Source organism: Schistocerca cancellata, chromosome 8 (genome assembly GCF_023864275.1).
Source record: "Schistocerca cancellata isolate TAMUIC-IGC-003103 chromosome 8, iqSchCanc2.1, whole genome shotgun sequence".
Classification (NCBI taxonomy): domain Eukaryota; kingdom Metazoa; phylum Arthropoda; class Insecta; order Orthoptera; family Acrididae; genus Schistocerca; species Schistocerca cancellata.
Genome location: NC_064633.1, coordinates 260,853,379 through 260,871,675, shown reverse-complemented (window position 1 = coordinate 260,871,675; position 18,297 = coordinate 260,853,379). Strand labels below are relative to the sequence as shown.

Here is an 18,297-nt window from a genome sequence, read left to right as displayed (position 1 = left end):
TGGCACACGATATTTACAGCCTTCACTGGACCTTCGTGGGTAGCTACACTTAAATTATAATCACCTGGTTAATTCGCATTTATCGCTAGTACGAATTTCTCAGCTCGCTAGCCAAGACATCGTGACAATGGCCCATCACGATTCTGAATACCATCTGGTGGTGCTGCGGAATCATGGCGGGGTAGGGAAAGTATGTAAGGGAAGCAAAGACGAATCGGAAATTATTCCAACGATGTTAATGCAGGAAATATGCGGAAACAAGCGACTTTGACAAAAGGCAAATTGTTATGGTCCCGTGCCTGGTAAATAACATCTCGGAAACGGCTAAGCTTGTTCGTGTGATACTGTCGTGAATATCTACACTAAGCTGACGGAGTTCATGGGATAGCGATGCTTACATATACAGATGGCGGTATTATCGCTTACACAATATATAGAAGGGCAGTGCATTGGAGGAGCTGTCATTTGTACTCACGTGATGCAAGTGGAAATTTTTCCGATGTCATTATGGTCTCACGACGGAAATTAACATACTTTGAACCCGGAAGTAGACGCAAGGGAAGTCCCATTTCAGAAATCGTTTGGGAAATCAATGTATCCAGATCCACAGTGTCAAGATGTGCTGAGGATACCAAATTTCGGGCATTATCTTTCACCACGGACGAGACAGTGGCCGACGGCCTTCCCTTAACTATCGAGGGCAGCGGCGTTTGCGTAGGGCGGTTAGTGCTAACAGACGAGTAACAGTGCGTGAAATAATCCCATAAAACAATGTGGACGTCCGTTAGTACACTTTGACGTTATTGGGCTATGACAACAGACGGCCGATGCCATACCTTTCCTAACAGCACGACATCGCCTGCAGCGCCTTTCCTGGGCTCGTGACGATATCGATTTCACCGTACACGATTGGAAAAGTGTGGTCTGGGCAGATGAGTACCGACTTTAGTTGGTAAAAGCTGATGTTGGGGTTCAAGTGTGGCGCAGACACCACCAATCTATGGAGCCTAATTGTGAACAAGGCAACGTGCAAGCTGGTGGTTGTTCCATAATCGTGTGGGCTGTGTTTGCATGGAATGGACTGGGTCCTCTGGTCCAACTGAACCTATCATTGACTGGAAATGGTGAAATTCGGCTACTTGGAGACCATTTGCAGCCATTCATGTACTTAGTGATCCCAAACGACGATGAAATTGTTATTGATGACAATACGCCGTATCACAGGGCCACAAATGTTTGCGATTGTTTAAAGAACATCATGGACAGCTCAAGCGAATGATCTGGCCACCCGGATCGCCCGACGTGAATCCCATCGAACATCTATGGGACATAATCGAGAGGCCAGTTTATGCACAAAATCCTGCACCGGCCATACTTTCGCGGTTAAGGACTGCTATAGACGCAGCGTGGTCCAATACTTCTTCAGGAGACTCCCAACGACTTGTTGTGTCCATGCTACGTAGCGCTGCTTCACTAAGCGGGACAGAAAGAGGTCCGACGTGGTACTGAGAGGCATCCCATGACTTTTGTCACCTCAATGTATGTAAAATGGTTCATTGACGATTAAACCACGGCTGCACGACAAGGAGTTGGACATCCACGCCTCATCACAGAACATCGAGGCCGGTAGCTTTTCCGCTCTGTAACTCTGCATTGCGGGCGATCTGTGGCAAATATACTGGTACAGGCACAAGTTATCTAGTGTACACCGCTCAGTACATACTGTTGAACGCGAGACGCAGCAGTAGAAGATCCATACGTGTTCACTTGTTGACCCAACGGCATCGTCAATTATGATCGTTAGGATAATCGAGACTGCAGCGTGGATTAATGGAAACATGTCACCTGGCCACTGAATCACGTTATATCAGGTCTATGGTCGTGTCCAGATATACCGTCAAATAGGCGTACGGCTGTTTCAAACAGCACGGTAATGAATCAGTCCGTGATGAATATCTTTTCCGACAGAAATCGGTGTTATCCATACGAGAACGGAACAGTACAGGGACTCGTTGGTATCTTCCGCCATGGACTATGCAGTCACATAAGCATCTTACAGGTAGATATGCAGATGGTTTTTCCGTAAAACTAACAATAGACTTTTGTTTTTCAGTTAAAAAAACCTAAGAGTTCATATTTACATTGCTTACCTATAAATCAGTGCTGAAATACTTATGCACAATTACTATTACCTGTTTAATGAGGGCTGTCAGCCTGAAATCCTGAAATAATTTCACATGACTCTTAATAAACATCAGGTGTAACAACACGAAGATAATTACACCTTTATCTTCGGACGGTACTTCTTTAAGGGCATTGATATCTGGCAAGAATGTGTGTAAAAGATTTGTGCATCATAATGACATCGATCGTTCCCACTCTCTGGGTCTCGGTTCTCTGCTGTCGACGTTACTGCTGTCAAGAGTAGTCGCAGAAGCGAAGTGTTAAATCCATGAGATTATGACTAAAAGAGTAACCCGTTTTTTGCAGGTGCTTCTTCAGATGATAGGAATGAATGAGTTCAACCCGAACAGTGAGTTCATGCAACTCGTAGGGGAACTCATGTGCAGTGACGAAGTTTTCACGCAGGATATATGCGCCAATATCATGTTCATGATTGGTGGCTTCAACGAAGCAGAACTGAACAAGGTAAGTCTACAAGTTTTGAATAGCGTTAAATTTCTTGAGAAGGTAAAAAGTTCGAGATACGCGCCATTCAAAGGACATTAAGTGTTGTTGTTTTTGTGGTCTTCAGTCCCGAGACTGGTTTGATGCAGCTCTCCATGCTACCCTATCCTGTGCAATCTTCTTCATCTCCCAGTACTTACTGCAACCTACATCCTTCTGAATCTGCCTAGTGTATTCATCTTTTGGTCTCCCTCTACGATTTTTACCCTCCACGCTGCCATCCAATAGTAAATTGGTGATCGCTTGATGCCTCAGATCATGTCCTACCAATTGATCCCTTCTTTTAGTCAAGTTGTGCCACGAACTCCTCTTCTGCCCATTTCTATTCAATACCTCCTCATTAGTTATGTGATCTACCCACCTAATCTTCAGCATTCTTCTGTAGCACCACATTTCGAAAGCTTCTATTCTCTTCTTGTCCAAACTATTTATCGTCCATGTTTCACTTCCATACAAATACTTTCAGAAACGACTTCCTGACGCTTAAATCTATATTCGATGTTAACAAATTTCTCTTTTTAAGAAACGCTTTCCTTGCCACTGCCAGTCTACATTTTATATCCTCTCTACTTCGACCATCATCAGTTATTTTGCTCCCCAAATAGCAAAACTCCTTTAAGTGTCTCATTTCTTAATCTAATTCCCTCAGCATCACCCGACTTAATTCGACTACATTCCATTATCCTACTTTTGCTTTTGTTGATGTTCATCTTATATCCTCCTTTCGAGACACTGTCCATTCTGTTCAACTGCTCTTCCAAGTCCTTTGCTGTCTCTGACAGAATTACAATGTTATCGGCAAACCTCGAAGTTTTTATTTCTTCTCCATGGATTTTAATACCTACTCCGAATCTTTCTTTTGTTTCCTTTACTGCTTGCTCAATATACAGATCTAATAACATCTTGGAGAGGCTACAACCCTATCTCACTCCTTTCCCAACCACTGCTTCTTTTTGATGTCCGTCGACTCTTATATCTGCCATCTGGTTTCTATACAAATTGTAAATAGCCTTTCGCTCCCTGTATTTTACCCCTGCCAGCTTCAGAATTTGAAAGAGAGTATTCCAGTCAACATTGTCAAGCCCTTTATACTTCAAAATCACATGTTTTCTGCTCTTCTGGGATGCAGCGTGACCGTGTCACCTGGTCACTCGCCACCGTGTGCCTCACTTCAATGTCTCGAGCACCCAGACGTTGTCGCTTAATTCTAAGATTTCACAGCCACTGGAAACGAGCTTCTAATATCGGTCTCAGTGAGGATACCGATATGGTATTCTACGAACTACACTGAAAGATATTATATCCACATTGAAAAGAATCGTTTACTTGCACTACAGTTCGCAACCGGAACATAAGATACAGGGGATTCACGAACAACTGCTGTCTCAGCGTTCCGTGGGGTCTAACACATCCTTAGGCAGACTGCAGTGACCACATTGCGCTCCGACAGAGGGGATATCGCCTTTAACTGATAACGAACTATAAGAGTTCGAAGCAGTCTGAAAAGGACTCGAAGAAAATGGTTTCGTCATTTAACACTTCAGACTGCTGTCAGTAACAACCATGTCAGAGCTATACACAGACTTAAAGTGAAGGCCCACAGAGTAACGGTAGTGCATCGACTGTTTTATTGGGTTACTTTTGCTCGACCCTGTCAGTACTGCTAGCAGCTGTGGCGGTCAATAAATGGTGAGGACGTTGCTGAAGAGAGCATTTAGCTCATGATGCACGGCTGAATTTATCAGGGAACATAAACTCATTGAACAACCAATGCTGGATATCCGAAAATTCTCAACATTTACATCAAGATCTTCTGCACTGAGTGAAAACAGGAGTGTGGTGTGCAATTAGTGTCTTCGTGCTTGCCCGGACCAGCAGGGTCGCTGGACGTCTCCCCATTTGAGAAAGTTTGCAGCATTTAGGGCAGGGCCCTCAAACCGGCTCGAGATTTTGACAATCTAATGCTCCAATTAGACATCCAACAACTCACCAATCAATGCGAAGCCGAATAACTGCTTGCATGAGAGCTACAGATGGACCAAAGCGTTAATCACTTGCTTAATTAGTGAAGATCTTTCTCTTGAATAAATCGTCCAATTTGTCTGGAACTGTAACCATTTGTTGGCTGAACATGTACATCTTCTGATTTTCTTCTTTCGTGGTGCTCTCGGAGTGCCTTCGTCGCTCTCTCGCCAGTGTGAACACCGTAAGGGATTTGATATTCGGGTGCATCACTGTCTGGACCGGTGCGCTGTGTGAACGCACCCTAAAGCCGTCGGCACACGGTCCGTGCTGTTGAACGTTAACGTTGAGCGTGTCTAGTCCAATGTGCTGCTGAACACTCAGGAAAGATGCGACTTGTGCATACGGAACGTGGGCCCCAACGTGGTATACACGATCGCAACGCACTCCAGCGGCAGTTGAGGGATGTTTCTAGTTCGTAAAACGCACTGTTTACTCAACGGGCGCGCGTAAATTTCCCACGTTAGGTCTTTTAAAACGCACATTTCCTCCATCGTCCACGAAAAGAAAGTACCACGTCCAATCAATAAGGAGACAGTTTTATAAAAGTTCCATTACAAACAGTGCGGTACAAATTTGGAATACTTCTCCTCATAAGATAAACATTATATCATCATTCCCACATTTTAGTAAAACCCGAAGGTCAGTCTTACTTTATCACTGTTCTTACCCAGTAGCAGAATCTTTGTAACATGTGAATTACGAAGCGTAAAAGAAAAAGGAGCAAAACATATTTATACAAGTAGCGCAAGCTGTCCTGTAGGTTAAGCTAACCGAACAAAGTCACCCCTCAAAAAAAGGTGAACTTACATTTACGAAACATCAAATATTATAGTATATACTTACATTAAACTAATAATAAACTATCAGAACCTAGTAAAAACGCGAATGTTAGGAAAAAAATTAGGAAGTGGCAAGACGCTAACCACCGCCCCAACAAACAAATCATTACGGCACAATGACGCTACGCATTACGCTACACAATCATCACACCACTGCTTACTAAACATTGTTTGTTACCCCATGCTGAAAACCTTAATCGTAAATATGTTCTTAATTGAAATTTAATTATAATAAGTTGTACCAAGAACAATGCGTTTTGGGTGGATTTTCAGTGTATCGCTGCCTTCAAATAGCCTACTCTCATAATACGCAAGTTACAATAATTCTTTTGCCACGAATATGATGTTTCTCATTATTTTATTGGAACGAATCTCACAATTAACAACGGGTTTTCCAGTGATTCTCAATTTGCTGGTGCTCAGGAACGGCATATATACATATAGGCTTGAAATGAATTCCAATATGGCGCCTCACAACTCTGTACTGAAGGGAGACGCTGTGCGTGTGACGTAGGTGGCGTTGCCATTGGTCAACGCTCAGACGCACCCTCACAAGGGAACCTCCCCATCGCGCACCCCCCCCCCCCCCTCAGATTTAGTTATAAGTTGGCACAGTGGATAGGCCTTGAAAAACTGAACACACATAAATCGAGAAAACAGGAAGAAGTTGTGTGGAACTATGAAAAAAGTAAGCAAAATTACAAACTGAGTAGTCCATGCGCAAGATAGGCAACATCAAGGCAACTGTGCGCCCAGTAACGTCGTGGCCTCGTGGTTAGCGTGAGCAGCTGCGGAACGAGAGGTCCTTGGTTCAGTCTTCCCTCGAGTGAAAAGTTTTATTTTTTATTTTCAGACAATTATTATCTGTCCGTCCGTCCGTCCGATGCGAGGTAACTGCGCCGTAGTATGGGGACGCTACACCTAAACGGAAAAATTTGAAAACTTTAAAAACATATGTTTTGACAGAGCACAGGGAAAACTGTGCGACTGTGAAACTGTTGCATTCATTTGTTGTAGTTTATGTGACAAACTCTTATGTTTTCATCACTTTTTTGGGAGTGATTATCACATCCACAAGAAAACCTAAATCGGGCAAGGTAGAAGAATCTTTTTACCCATTCGCCAAGTGTACAAGTTAGGTGGGTCGACAACATATTCCTGTTATGTGACGCACATGGCGTCACCAGTGTCGTATAGAATGTATCAGACGTGTTTTCCTGTGGAGGAATCGGTGGGCCTATGACCTTGCGATCAAATGTTTTCGGTTCCCATTGGAGAGGCACGTCCTTTCGTCTACTAATCGCACGGTTTTGCGGTGCGGTCGCAAAAAACAGACACTAAACTTATTACGGTCAACAGAGACGTCAATGAACGAACGGACAGATCATAACTTTGTGAAAATAAAAAATTAAACTTTTCACTCGAGGAGAGATTTGAACCAAGGACCTCCCGTTCCCCAGCTGCTCACGCTAACCACGGGATCACAGCGCTCTTGGGCTCAGAGCATCCTTGATGTTGCATATCTTACACATTGACTACTCAGTTTGTATATTTTGCTTATTTTTTTCATGGTTTCACACAATTTCTTCTTGTTTTCTCGATTGATCTGTGTTCAGTTTTTCAAGGCCTATGCACTGTGCGAACTTATGACTAAATCTGAGGGGGGTGCGATGGGGAGGTTCCCTTGTCAGAAAATCTGACGTGCCAGATATTGCTCTGCACGTTCGGAAAGACTCCCGAACGTGCTATTCCAGGCTATGACGTCAGACACTCGGCAGCTCAACGCTCAACGTTCGGATGCACGGTCAGTGTGCCGACGGCTTAAGGGTAGAAGGCTAGCGTCTTTCAAGGGAAATTTCCACTTATCAGCGCTCGGATTATCTGTTGCTTAGCCAATCAAAGTGATGTGGCGACAGACAAATCCAAAGACACAAGTCTTCCTTGTAAAGCAGACGGGGATCAGTAACTCTTCAGTCGTCTCTTTGCAGGCAGTAGCCATTACAAGACAATTCCTTCGTACGAACCGCCCCTTCCAGATGCCTCTTCGAGTAGACTTTGCGACCTAGGACCTAGACAATTTTTCGGCTGATTCGAACTTAGACGCAGATGTGAGTTTTGATACGAAACTAATTTTGCAGTTACTTCAGTCTTCACATGTAAATTAAAATGGTAGGATCAAAAGCGAGACGAACAGTAGAGTCATTTTTACTGAGATTCAGTAATTTCAAGCTTCATTCTGAAGACTTGCTTCCAATTTAAGGACCAAAATGGTTTCAATTCCGCCCATAGATGCAAATGCATACCATTCTGTAGAGATTTCTGTCTTTACACACCAACTTTTCGACAATGAAAGTATGACCTCCGGAAATACAACTGTTTTCTGCTGATTCGCATTTATTTAAATCAAATTCCAAGTTCTAAGTACATGCTTGCCAAGGTATTAGTTTACCATTCCTCAACATTTGTCAAAATACTTATAATTCTCCTTAATGTAATAAAATGAGTTAATTGTGTTTCGTGTTTAATTTCGTAGGTATCAAATTCTTCTTCGTCTTCCTCCTCTTCCATTCTTCTTTGGCTGGAACATGTTTCCTTCAGTACTTTCCAGTCTACCCTGAGTTTGTGACTCCATCTTTCCCCTGAACGGCCAGTATTTCTTCTAGGCTGGTGATTTGTTTCTTAGGATTTTCGCAATATTCCATTCATCCACACTGACTATGTGTTCGTTCCAGCCATGCTTTCTCTTATGTACTCGTTCATTAAAGGAGTCCACTTATCCTTTACTAATGCTTAAACTACTCTCTCTACTTCTCATTGTGTTCCCTGTAAGCCTTCGCAGAAGTTTCATTTCCATGGGTTCCGAAACTATTCTAGTTTTTGATCGTTCAAGTCTTGTGAAAGCTGTGTTATGTCATAACTGGTCTTACTATTGTTTTTTTATGTTCTTGTCTTTGCATATTTTCCTATATGTTTGTTTTTCCAAATACCTTACCGAAAAAAATTCAACACCAAAAAATAATTAATGTTGAGTAATGAAATCTCGGGAATACTTTTCCCTATTTCAGTGAGTAACACTGCAAGATCACAGGTAAATGTAAGTTCAACATTAGATATTGCAAATGAGAAATGCTGGTACCTTAATAACCGGTTAACCACAAGAATGTTGAATAGAAACATGCAAACGTAAATGCATTACGTTGCAAAGGTGCCAGATGTCAATTTGTGGTATCGAGTTCCATTCTAACACACTTCGTTGGTCTGATGTCCCATATATGCTCCAGAGTAGACAGATCTGGTGATCAAGTAGGCCAAGGAAACGCGTCGACACTCTGTAGAGCATGCTGAATTACGACAGCGTTATCCTGTTGGAAAACACCCCATGGAATGCTGTTACTGAATTGCAGCACAACAGGTCGAGTCACCAGAAAGGCGAACAAATTTGCATTCAGGGTGGGTGGAATAACCACAAGAGTGCTTCTGCTGTCACTCGAAATCGCACCACAGACTGTAACTCCAAGTGTCGGTCAAGTGTAGGAAGCAGACAGGTTGGTCACGTGCCCTCAACTAGTCTCCTTGTGACCAACAGAAGGCCCTCACTGGCATCAATGCAGAACCGGCTTTAATCAGAAAGTGCAAAAGACCTCCAGCCTGCCCTACAATGACCTCTTGCTTGATGCGACTGATGGTGCAAGTGGCAATGGGGTCAATGGAATACATGGTACAGGGCGTCTGGATCGGCCATTGAAATAATCGATTTTTAACAGTTCGTTGCGTCACTGTGGTGCCAACTGCTGCAGCTCAAATTGCTGCAGCAGACGCAGTACTATATGCCAAAGCTCCACGCCGAACACGATGATTGTCTCTCTCGACGGTGCCACATGGCAGTCCAGAGCCCAGTCTTCTTGCAACCTTACATTCTCGTGACCACCATTGCCAGCAATCCATGTGCAGTGGTTATATACCTGTCAGGTCTTTCTGCAGTGTCGCAGAAGGAACAAATTAAATTACAATGAAATGAACCCCCTTAGCTGCTTATAGGCGTTGACATACGCCAACGGGGACAGATGAAAAAGTGTGCCCCGACCGGGACTCGGACCCTGGATTTCCTGCTTACATGGCAGACGCTCTATCCGCCTGAGCCACCGAGGACACAGAGGATAGCGCGACTGCAGGGATTTATCTCTGGCACGCCTCCCGCGAAACCCACATTCTCAACATATTGTCCCGCACTACATTCGTAGTGCCCCCGCCCATTATACTCATTACTCGCGGCGCGTTGCCGATTCCCGTAAGAGTTCGGGCACTGTGTGTGCATTCGCACAGAAGAAGAAGATGGTCAAGTGGCCGGTGAGCCTTAACTATATATTTACTAAGATGGTATCTGTTCTTTCGGACATGTCCGAAAGAACAGATACCATCGGTGACCAAGCAGCTCGTTAGAATGAAATTACAATGAAATGAACATCCAGCTTTTCGTACCCTTGTTACACGACATCGTTCAAACACAGTGAGGTGTTGATAATGGCGTCTTTGTCGCCTTAAAAGCATTCTTGACTAACATTAACTCACCACGTCCTATCTCAAAGGTAAAAAACGTTCACGACCGTTACAGCGTGTATTTAAAGAAAACTTGATTTGCATCCACTTCGTGGTGCTACTAGCGCTACTCATATGCGATTGCCGCGAAATTTCAATAGCCATCATCTTGCAGAAGTAGAAAGACACCTACCAACTTTCAGTTATGTCGCACAACTCGTTCTTGGTATAGCCTTTTTTCCGTCCGTATAGTGCCATCTAAACATCCTGCTACATTGTTTGCTTTTGCTACATGCTTTCTAACTTCTTTTTTGACATTTAAACTGCTGGATGGTTGAGTTTGAAAGATTTAATTACCTGTTGAATAAGTTTTCCTTCCATCTCCAGCATGCGTCTAATCGTTTCCATAAGTATGGTCATATATTTTGAGCTGATATGACGGCATTTAGGTTTTTAACTGCCAAGATAAATATATGTAAAAGCTTATAAAGGTAATCTTCACTATTTGCCAGCAGGACTGCATCGTTAGCATACCAAATGATTTCTATTTCTTCATCCCCAATTCCGTAACCACTACCAAACAATACCTTCTTTGTCACCTAATCCAAGACTATACTGAAAAAAAGTGTTCATTCAGAGTCACTGCCATGCAGCTAGTTATGCTGGAAGTTGAAAGCTGGAAGCACGAACCAATCCCAGTTCTTTATTTTTGAGCGCAACGATTCGATTATGTCAGGTAAACTGAACCACTTTACGTAAGTCTAATTAACTTTGGAAGTATTCACCCCACTATCGCTTACAAGTAGAAAACGGTTTTTATGCAGTTTATCTACGTGGGACGTCAAATAAGTAATTAAACACAATACATACAGGGTGTTTCAAAAATGACCGGTATATTTGAAACGGCAATAAAAACTAAACGAGCAGCGATAGAAATACACCGTTTGTTGCAATATGCTTGGGACAACAGTACATTTTCAGGCGGACAAACTTTCGAAATTACAGTAGTTACAATTTTCAACAACAGATGGCGCTGCAAGTGATGTGAAAGATATAGAAGACAACACAGTCTGTGGGTGCGCCATTCTGTACGTCGTCTTTCTGCTGTAAGCGTGTGCTGTTCACAACGTGCAAGTGTGCTGTGGACAACATGGTTTATTCCTTAGAACAGAGGATTTTTCTGGTGTTGGAATTCCACCGCCTAGAACACAGTGTTGTTGCAACAAGACGAAGTTTTCAAAGGAGGTTTAATGTAACCAAAGGACCGAAAAGCGATACAATAAAGAATCTGTTTGAAAAATTTCAACGGACTGGGAACGTGACGGATGAACGTGCTGGAAAGGTAGGGCAACCGCGTACGGCAACCACAGAGGGCAACGCGCAGCTAGTGCAGCAGGTGATCCAACAGCGGCTTCGGGTTTCCGTTCGCCGTGTTGCAGCTGCGGTCCAAATGACGCCAACGTCCACGTATCGTCTCATGCGCCAGAGTTTACACCTCTATCCATACAAAATTCAAACGCGGCAACCCCTCAGCGCCGCTACCATTGCTGCACGAGAGACATTCGCTAACGATATAGTGCACAGGATTGATGACGGCGATATGCATGTGGGCAGCATTTGGTTTACTGACGAAGCTTATTTTCACCTGGACGGCTTCGTCAATAAACAGAACTGGCGCATATGGGGAACCGAAAAGCCCCATGTTGCAGTCCCATCGTCCCTGCATCCTCAAAAAGTACTGGTCTGGGCCGTCATTTCTTCCAAAGGAATCATTGGCCCATTTTTCAGATCCGAAACGATTACTGCATCACGCTATCTGGACATTCTTCGTGAATTTGTGGCGGTACAAACTGCCTTAGACGACACTGCGAACACCTCGTGGTTTATGCAAGATGGTGCCCGGCCACATCGCACGGCCGACGTCTTTAATTTCCTGAATGAATATTTCGATGATCGTGTGATTGCTTTGGGCTATCCGAAACATACAGGAGCCGGCGTGGATTGGCCTCCCTATTCGCCAGACATGAACCCCTGTGACTTCTTTCTGTGGGGACACTTGAAAGACCAGGTGTACCGCCAGAATCCAGAAACAATTGAACAGCTGAAGCAGTACATCTCATCTGCATGTGAAGCCATTCCGCCAGACACGTTGTCAAAGGTTTCTGGTAATTTCATTCAGAGACTACGCCATATTATTGCTACGCATGGTGGATATGTGGAAAATATCGTACTATAGAGTTTCCCAGACCGCAGCGCCATCTGTTGTTGAAAATTGTAACTACTGTAATTTCGAAAGTTTGTCTGCCTGAAAATGTACTGTTGTCCCAAGCATATTGCAACAAACGGTGTATTTCTATCGCTGCTCGTTTAGTTTGTATTGCCGTTTCAAATATACCGGTCATTTTTGAAACACCCTGTATGTTTCTCAAGCTGCGACATCGTCGCGAAAAACAGTGACCCGTGTATGTAATAAGTTTCCTTGAATTTACGTATATGGTCACAAATTTTTTTGTTAACAAAAAAATTTGTGATCATAGACGTAAATTAAAGGAAACAATACATATGTTTTTGGGTGGGGTCCGCATTTAGCAAAACACAATTTTGTTTTTTTATCCCAAACATGTTTCACTGCGGTTGCAGCATCATCAAAAATGGTTCAAATGGCTCTGAGCACTATGGGACCTAACTTCTGAGGTCATCAGTCCCCTAGAACTTAGAACTACTTAAACCTAACTAACCTAAGGACATCACACACACCCATGCCCGAGGCAGGATTCGAACATGCGACCGTAGCAGTCGCGCGGTTCCATACTGTAGCGCCTAGAACCGCTCGGCCAACAGCATCATCAATGCAATCGCATTGAAACATGTTTGGGGTAAAAAAGCAAATTGTGTTTTGCTAAAGGCGGACGCCATCCAAAAACATACATATTTTTAAAGCAAACACTGACAAAAGAGCTTCAACACCAAGATGATTAATGAAACACATTTTTTTCGTCTGCCATTTTCGATTGAAAAATACGGAATTTGTCGTGGGACTTCGTAGAATATTCACACTTCAGCTGCTATAGTTTCATGAATATCCGATACCTGGCAGTGCTGTATGTAGCCTTTAAAATGACATCTGTGACAGAGGTGGGTTACAAGCAGATAGCTGTCATTGAGTTTCTATTGGTGGAAAACCAGAGCATCGCAGATATTCAGAGGCCATTGCAGAAAATCTACGTCGATCCGGCGGTGAACAAAAGCACGGTGTGTCGTCGGGCGAGGTGTCTCTCATCATCGCTACGAGGTCGCGCAAACCTGTCGGATCTCCTGCTTGCCCACTGACCGCACACAGCTGTGACTCCCGTAATATTGGAACAGGCGGGCACACTCAGTCAAACAGCTCGCTGCACAACTGGACGTCTCCGCTGGTAGTCGTCACACACTCGTCAACGAGTTGGGGAACACAAAGGTGTGTGCACGGTGGGTTCCTCGCCGCCTAACGAGAAACGACTTCAGCGTGTTCGTCGCCACAGGAACGCAGACGAACTTTTCCTTCTCCGTGGCAATACAAGGCAATACTAATGTTATTTAATTTGTCTCTGATAGTTGTCCAACTCCCTTAGGGCAAAAGTCAGTGTTGCAACTCAAGGTGTTCGCCTGCATTTTATCTGATATGTGACCGTATCCTATTACAGACGATGCTGCCCGTGATTCTCGCCCACGCTCCAGCAGGCGGCGGTAGCAGGCAGTTCATCCACTACGGACAGGAGATCAAGAGCGGTGAGTCAACTGCTAGTTTACGTATGAAACTCTCGAGGGGAAGGAGATGGTACGCTGTCAGTAACGGCGCAGCTCGCCAAATATCAAGACTGTAGAACGTATCTTAGAAACCGTTCTGAATCGAGTGTCTTGAAGTGCTTCCTTCACTTTAGGAATCAAGTTGAAGTCACAGGGGCTTAATCTGGGGAGTGTGATGAGCTATACTGCACGTTGCAGCCCCATCCATGGAACAAATCAGTTACAATATACGCCAATGCGCCCGACAGTTGTCCTCCAAAATGATGGGCGGTGGAGCAGAAAATGTCGTTCCTTCTTTCCCTAAACTGGTTGTAGACCGTGTTCCAAAAATGAACAGCTGCTTTCTAGAAGACCTGCTCATCACTTTGCAGAATATGGCGCAATTTGTGACTGATTTTTTCGATCTGTCGGGCTGGTAAGTGCCGTACCACACACCACTGTCGCATGTATTAGGCCCTTGTGATTTCGATTTGGTGCCTAAGGTCAAGGAAGCACTTCATGGCATTCGCTTCAGAACTATTAAAGAGATTCGTCAGGCAACAGACGGCTCCACTCGAACTATCAACACAACTGGCTCTGCTAAGTGTATCCTGCGACTACCATGTCACTGGCAACGGATTATACACAAAGCTGGTGACTACTTTGAAGGATCTTGGATATTAATAAATCGCTTCAGCTGTGTCTAGTCCTTTACTTTTAGATAACTATCGGTTTCACACCACTAAAAGGCACATCTTTAGGTGATCTTCTGTATAACAATAAATCCAGAAGGAATAACGACCCTGAACCTTTCATTGATATGATAAATTATCTAAAGTTATTTTCAGATTTTTTCGAAAAATTAAGAAACTATTAACAACTTTTACATGACTATATTAAAATATTGTACTCACGTAACTAAAACATCAGAGCAAAAATGCTCAGAACTTCGGAATCAACATTCGTTGTCCGTCAAAACAAAACACCGTTAAAAGGCGGTATGTTGTGGAATAAACCAGCCAGATTCCAATATGGTGGAAAGGTCTTAAATAAATTATACCATAGTGAATCACTGTTAGGTGAAAGTAAATGAAAAACTATTAAAGTCTGAATTGCGGATATTTAGAGTAACTAATATCAGTTAAAACACCGAATTTTTATCAAACAAATTACCTGCATTGAGGTATTTCGATTTGGTCATCGGCTGTTATTTAGCTGCTTTAGAATGCCATTTACAGAAAGTGTCGGGAAGCAAGTTGAGCAGTGCTCTCGCATCAGGAATTGCAGTGTTACTTTCTAGGAGTTATCTCCCACAAACCTCTTCTGGCGCTGCGAAGAGGAGGTGGTTTTGACTTCCCGTACATTTAGTAACTCTGGAAATAATTCATAAAAGAGAAACCAAATGCGGAAACGTGAATCACACAAAAAAGCGGACAAAGTAAATATTTGCAAAACAGTGGATATACGAAGAGACTGGTTATACCAAGCAATTTTACGCAGTACAGACAGTTCCTGTCATGTCAGATCAGATTCAGCTTTCATTAAGCAGAAATTTAGGCTCCCTTCGGAACAAACGACTAAGTGTATATCAGGGCTTGCAAACGATCTTTGATTTAGCAATAGAGCGAACGTTTCAGTAGACCTGCATCACAGAGTTGAGAAGGATCCTAATCTTAGCAGTAGTGGAAAACACGTAGGCAGTTAAAAATGATACATTTGTGTTTATGATAAGGGCAAAACTGGAAAGTAAGTTACTTATGTCGCATTAACGGTAAATGTCACGGCAAAATAATTCACTGGAACTTTCAATCTGACGGTAGCGAATCAAAACTTCAGCCTCCCAATAAGATTGTTGTGTAGCAGACAGATCACTATGGAAGTCAACAAGTACAATGCAGTTGAAATGAGGTGATTTATTAAAGAACGATTGGAAAATGAGGAGTAATAAATGAGCTACGCGATTCCAAACATTCCGAACAAATTGTCGGTACGAGTTTGAAGTCCTTACTGTGCCCATCGTCATGGACACACCTCACAGCAGATACAACTGTTAAGAATTAAACTTGTCGCAAATTTATCATGTAAGGAAAGAAATGGTATAAGATCATCAGAGGTGAGACTCTATTGTAGAAGTGTTACGTCCTGAAACAGAAAAACAACGTTCAAAGGCTTAAATAAACCCATTGTATACAGATATATTTGCTGTACAAGGGAGGATTAGCAGCATAACATGTAAGTCGTAGTTTCGTGAAACACTACTGTGATAAGTTGCAGTATGCTTTAATGCCAGCTTCTGTTCTGTCCGCTTTCTGATGTCTTCATCATATTCCCTATTTTGTGAAAAGCAGTGTATTTCCACAAGCAAATGGAAAGAATATGGTGGTACGTAAAGTATGCGTAACTGAACAGGATACCTCAATGTAAGCCGAATTCTTGTACTGTATGATCATAAAATCAATGTAGGAGTGCTATGGTAAAGTAATTTTTAAGGCTGAAGTCTGTTAAGAAATTTAATTTACCCACAGCAAACCCAATAATTCGACAACGGGTGGTTCATATATGAACGCATGGTTTCGCAGCAACATGTCTTGATAAAATTCTCTCGAGCTTCCAGCCGCATAGAGTGGTTTAAAATCTACGAGCTTTCGTCCGAATACTCCTCGCACAGCGTTATGTGATGACTGTTTTTTTAGTCCTGCTATCGTCCTTATGTAGGCAAGCTGTCTTCTGTGACGCCACTGGTAGCCACTCCGACTCCACACAAGGTAATGTTTTCGTTGCACGCCCGCCGCACCCACTTCAACCTTCCGATTGCCGAGTCCCAAGTCCTGCTTAGCTGTTGACCGGCTTCATAAGGGTGTTGCCACAACCTTGTGATAACACCACCAATAAAGACGGCAGCTTACAGGTAAGTATGGCTCGCGGAACTCGGCCATCGGTAGGTTGAAGCGGGCGTTGGAGGGGGAACCAGTGACGTCACAGAAGGCAGCGCTGCTTTATAAGATCGGTAGAGGCAACGGAAAAACTGTCACCAGTTGACAATGATTGATGAGCACTCAGCCGAAATAACGTGGATTTTAAATCACTTGACGCAGCTGGAATGTCGAGAGAATTTTATCCACACAGTCCGTGTCCTATGCCTATGGAGTTCGAAGGACAGAGTTCACACATACGGATATACTGAAATTCTCTTCGAACTCGGACCCACAACGTGTGTATAGGTATTAAGTGAAGTTATTGTTCCCTCATCTGAGCGAAAATTGCACAATAGTCAGTATATATTACACAGCTCACTGATTTCGTTCAATGGCCGTTATCAAGTCGTCTAGTTGCAGGCAAGTTTGTGCCGAAAACGGCATTTTTAATGTTCCGTACCTCAATAGGTAAAAACGGAACCCTTGTAAGATCACTTCGTTGTCCATCTGTCTGTCTGTTAAGAACTGTAGTTGTCAGGTACGAGTAGACGTATCAAGCTGAAATTTATTTCACGTAGTAAGGTTCATGGTCTGCTGGCGGTGAAAAACATTTAAGTTCCTAAGTCAATGAATTCGAAACATAGGGCTATTTATATCACATACTTATTAACTTGCAAACTCACTCATCAAAACCTTTATGATAATAATTCCCATTGATCAAGACTCATAAATTTCGCAAGGAGCAACGCTTTGCAGTACAAGTAAAAGAATAAAATTAGAAAATTGCTAATTTTTCGTTATATCAGACGAACAAAATTTTTTATAATGTTATCCATCTGTCTGTTCATGTGTTAAGAACATTTTTCTCAGGAACGGGTAGACGTATCAACTTCAAACTCATGACACATACTACAGTCGCCCGTCCCTTCGAGGAGTAAAAAAATTAAGCACCTGCGCCAATGCCAGTAAAACGTACGGCCAATTATGTCATATTTTGATATCTTGTCAGTACCGATATCATAAAAAAGCAAAAATCCCAAAAATCGTCTAACTTCTCGATTCCTGGGGCGGATGGACTATCTATATACAATACATAATTAAATATGTACCGAACCATCGGAGCGCGAGTCTGTTCGCACTTACCCGGATTTTATGTCTATTCGCTTTGTACTTGCACAATCTCTCTGCATTTGTGTGTGTGCGTGCTCCGACATTCTGGAAAGGATATCAATGTTATATGTTTTACCGTATTTTCTTTCTGATATCTGGACAAATACAAGATATAATAAAAGTGGATCTATGTCTGTAAGTATGCTCCACATCCCTACCTAAACCACAGGATCGATTTCAACAAAACTTGTTGCACGTATCACCTACTGTTTGAAAATAACCACTGTAGCGATAAGAAGCACCTACCATCGAAAGAAGTGGGTGTGGGTATGAAAAAGAAGCGTGTCTCACGACGAGACGATATTCATCTAGCATTTTAGTACACACGTCAAAAACGTTATGGAAATGGAAGAGGATGT

At 43.0% G+C, this 18,297-nt stretch overlaps 1 protein-coding gene across 1 annotated transcript in view; it reads left to right on the top strand.

Annotated features, from left to right (window-relative positions):
• The window catches only part of LOC126095501 (lipase 3-like), a 48,162-nt gene that overhangs the window by 16,431 nt on the left and 13,434 nt on the right, over window positions 1–18,297 (top strand). The window contains exons 3-4 of the mRNA XM_049910288.1: window positions 2,491–2,649; window positions 13,772–13,856. Coding sequence (XP_049766245.1) covers window positions 2,491–2,649; window positions 13,772–13,856 — 244 coding nt within the window. The remainder of the gene's footprint in view (window positions 1–2,490; window positions 2,650–13,771; window positions 13,857–18,297) is intronic.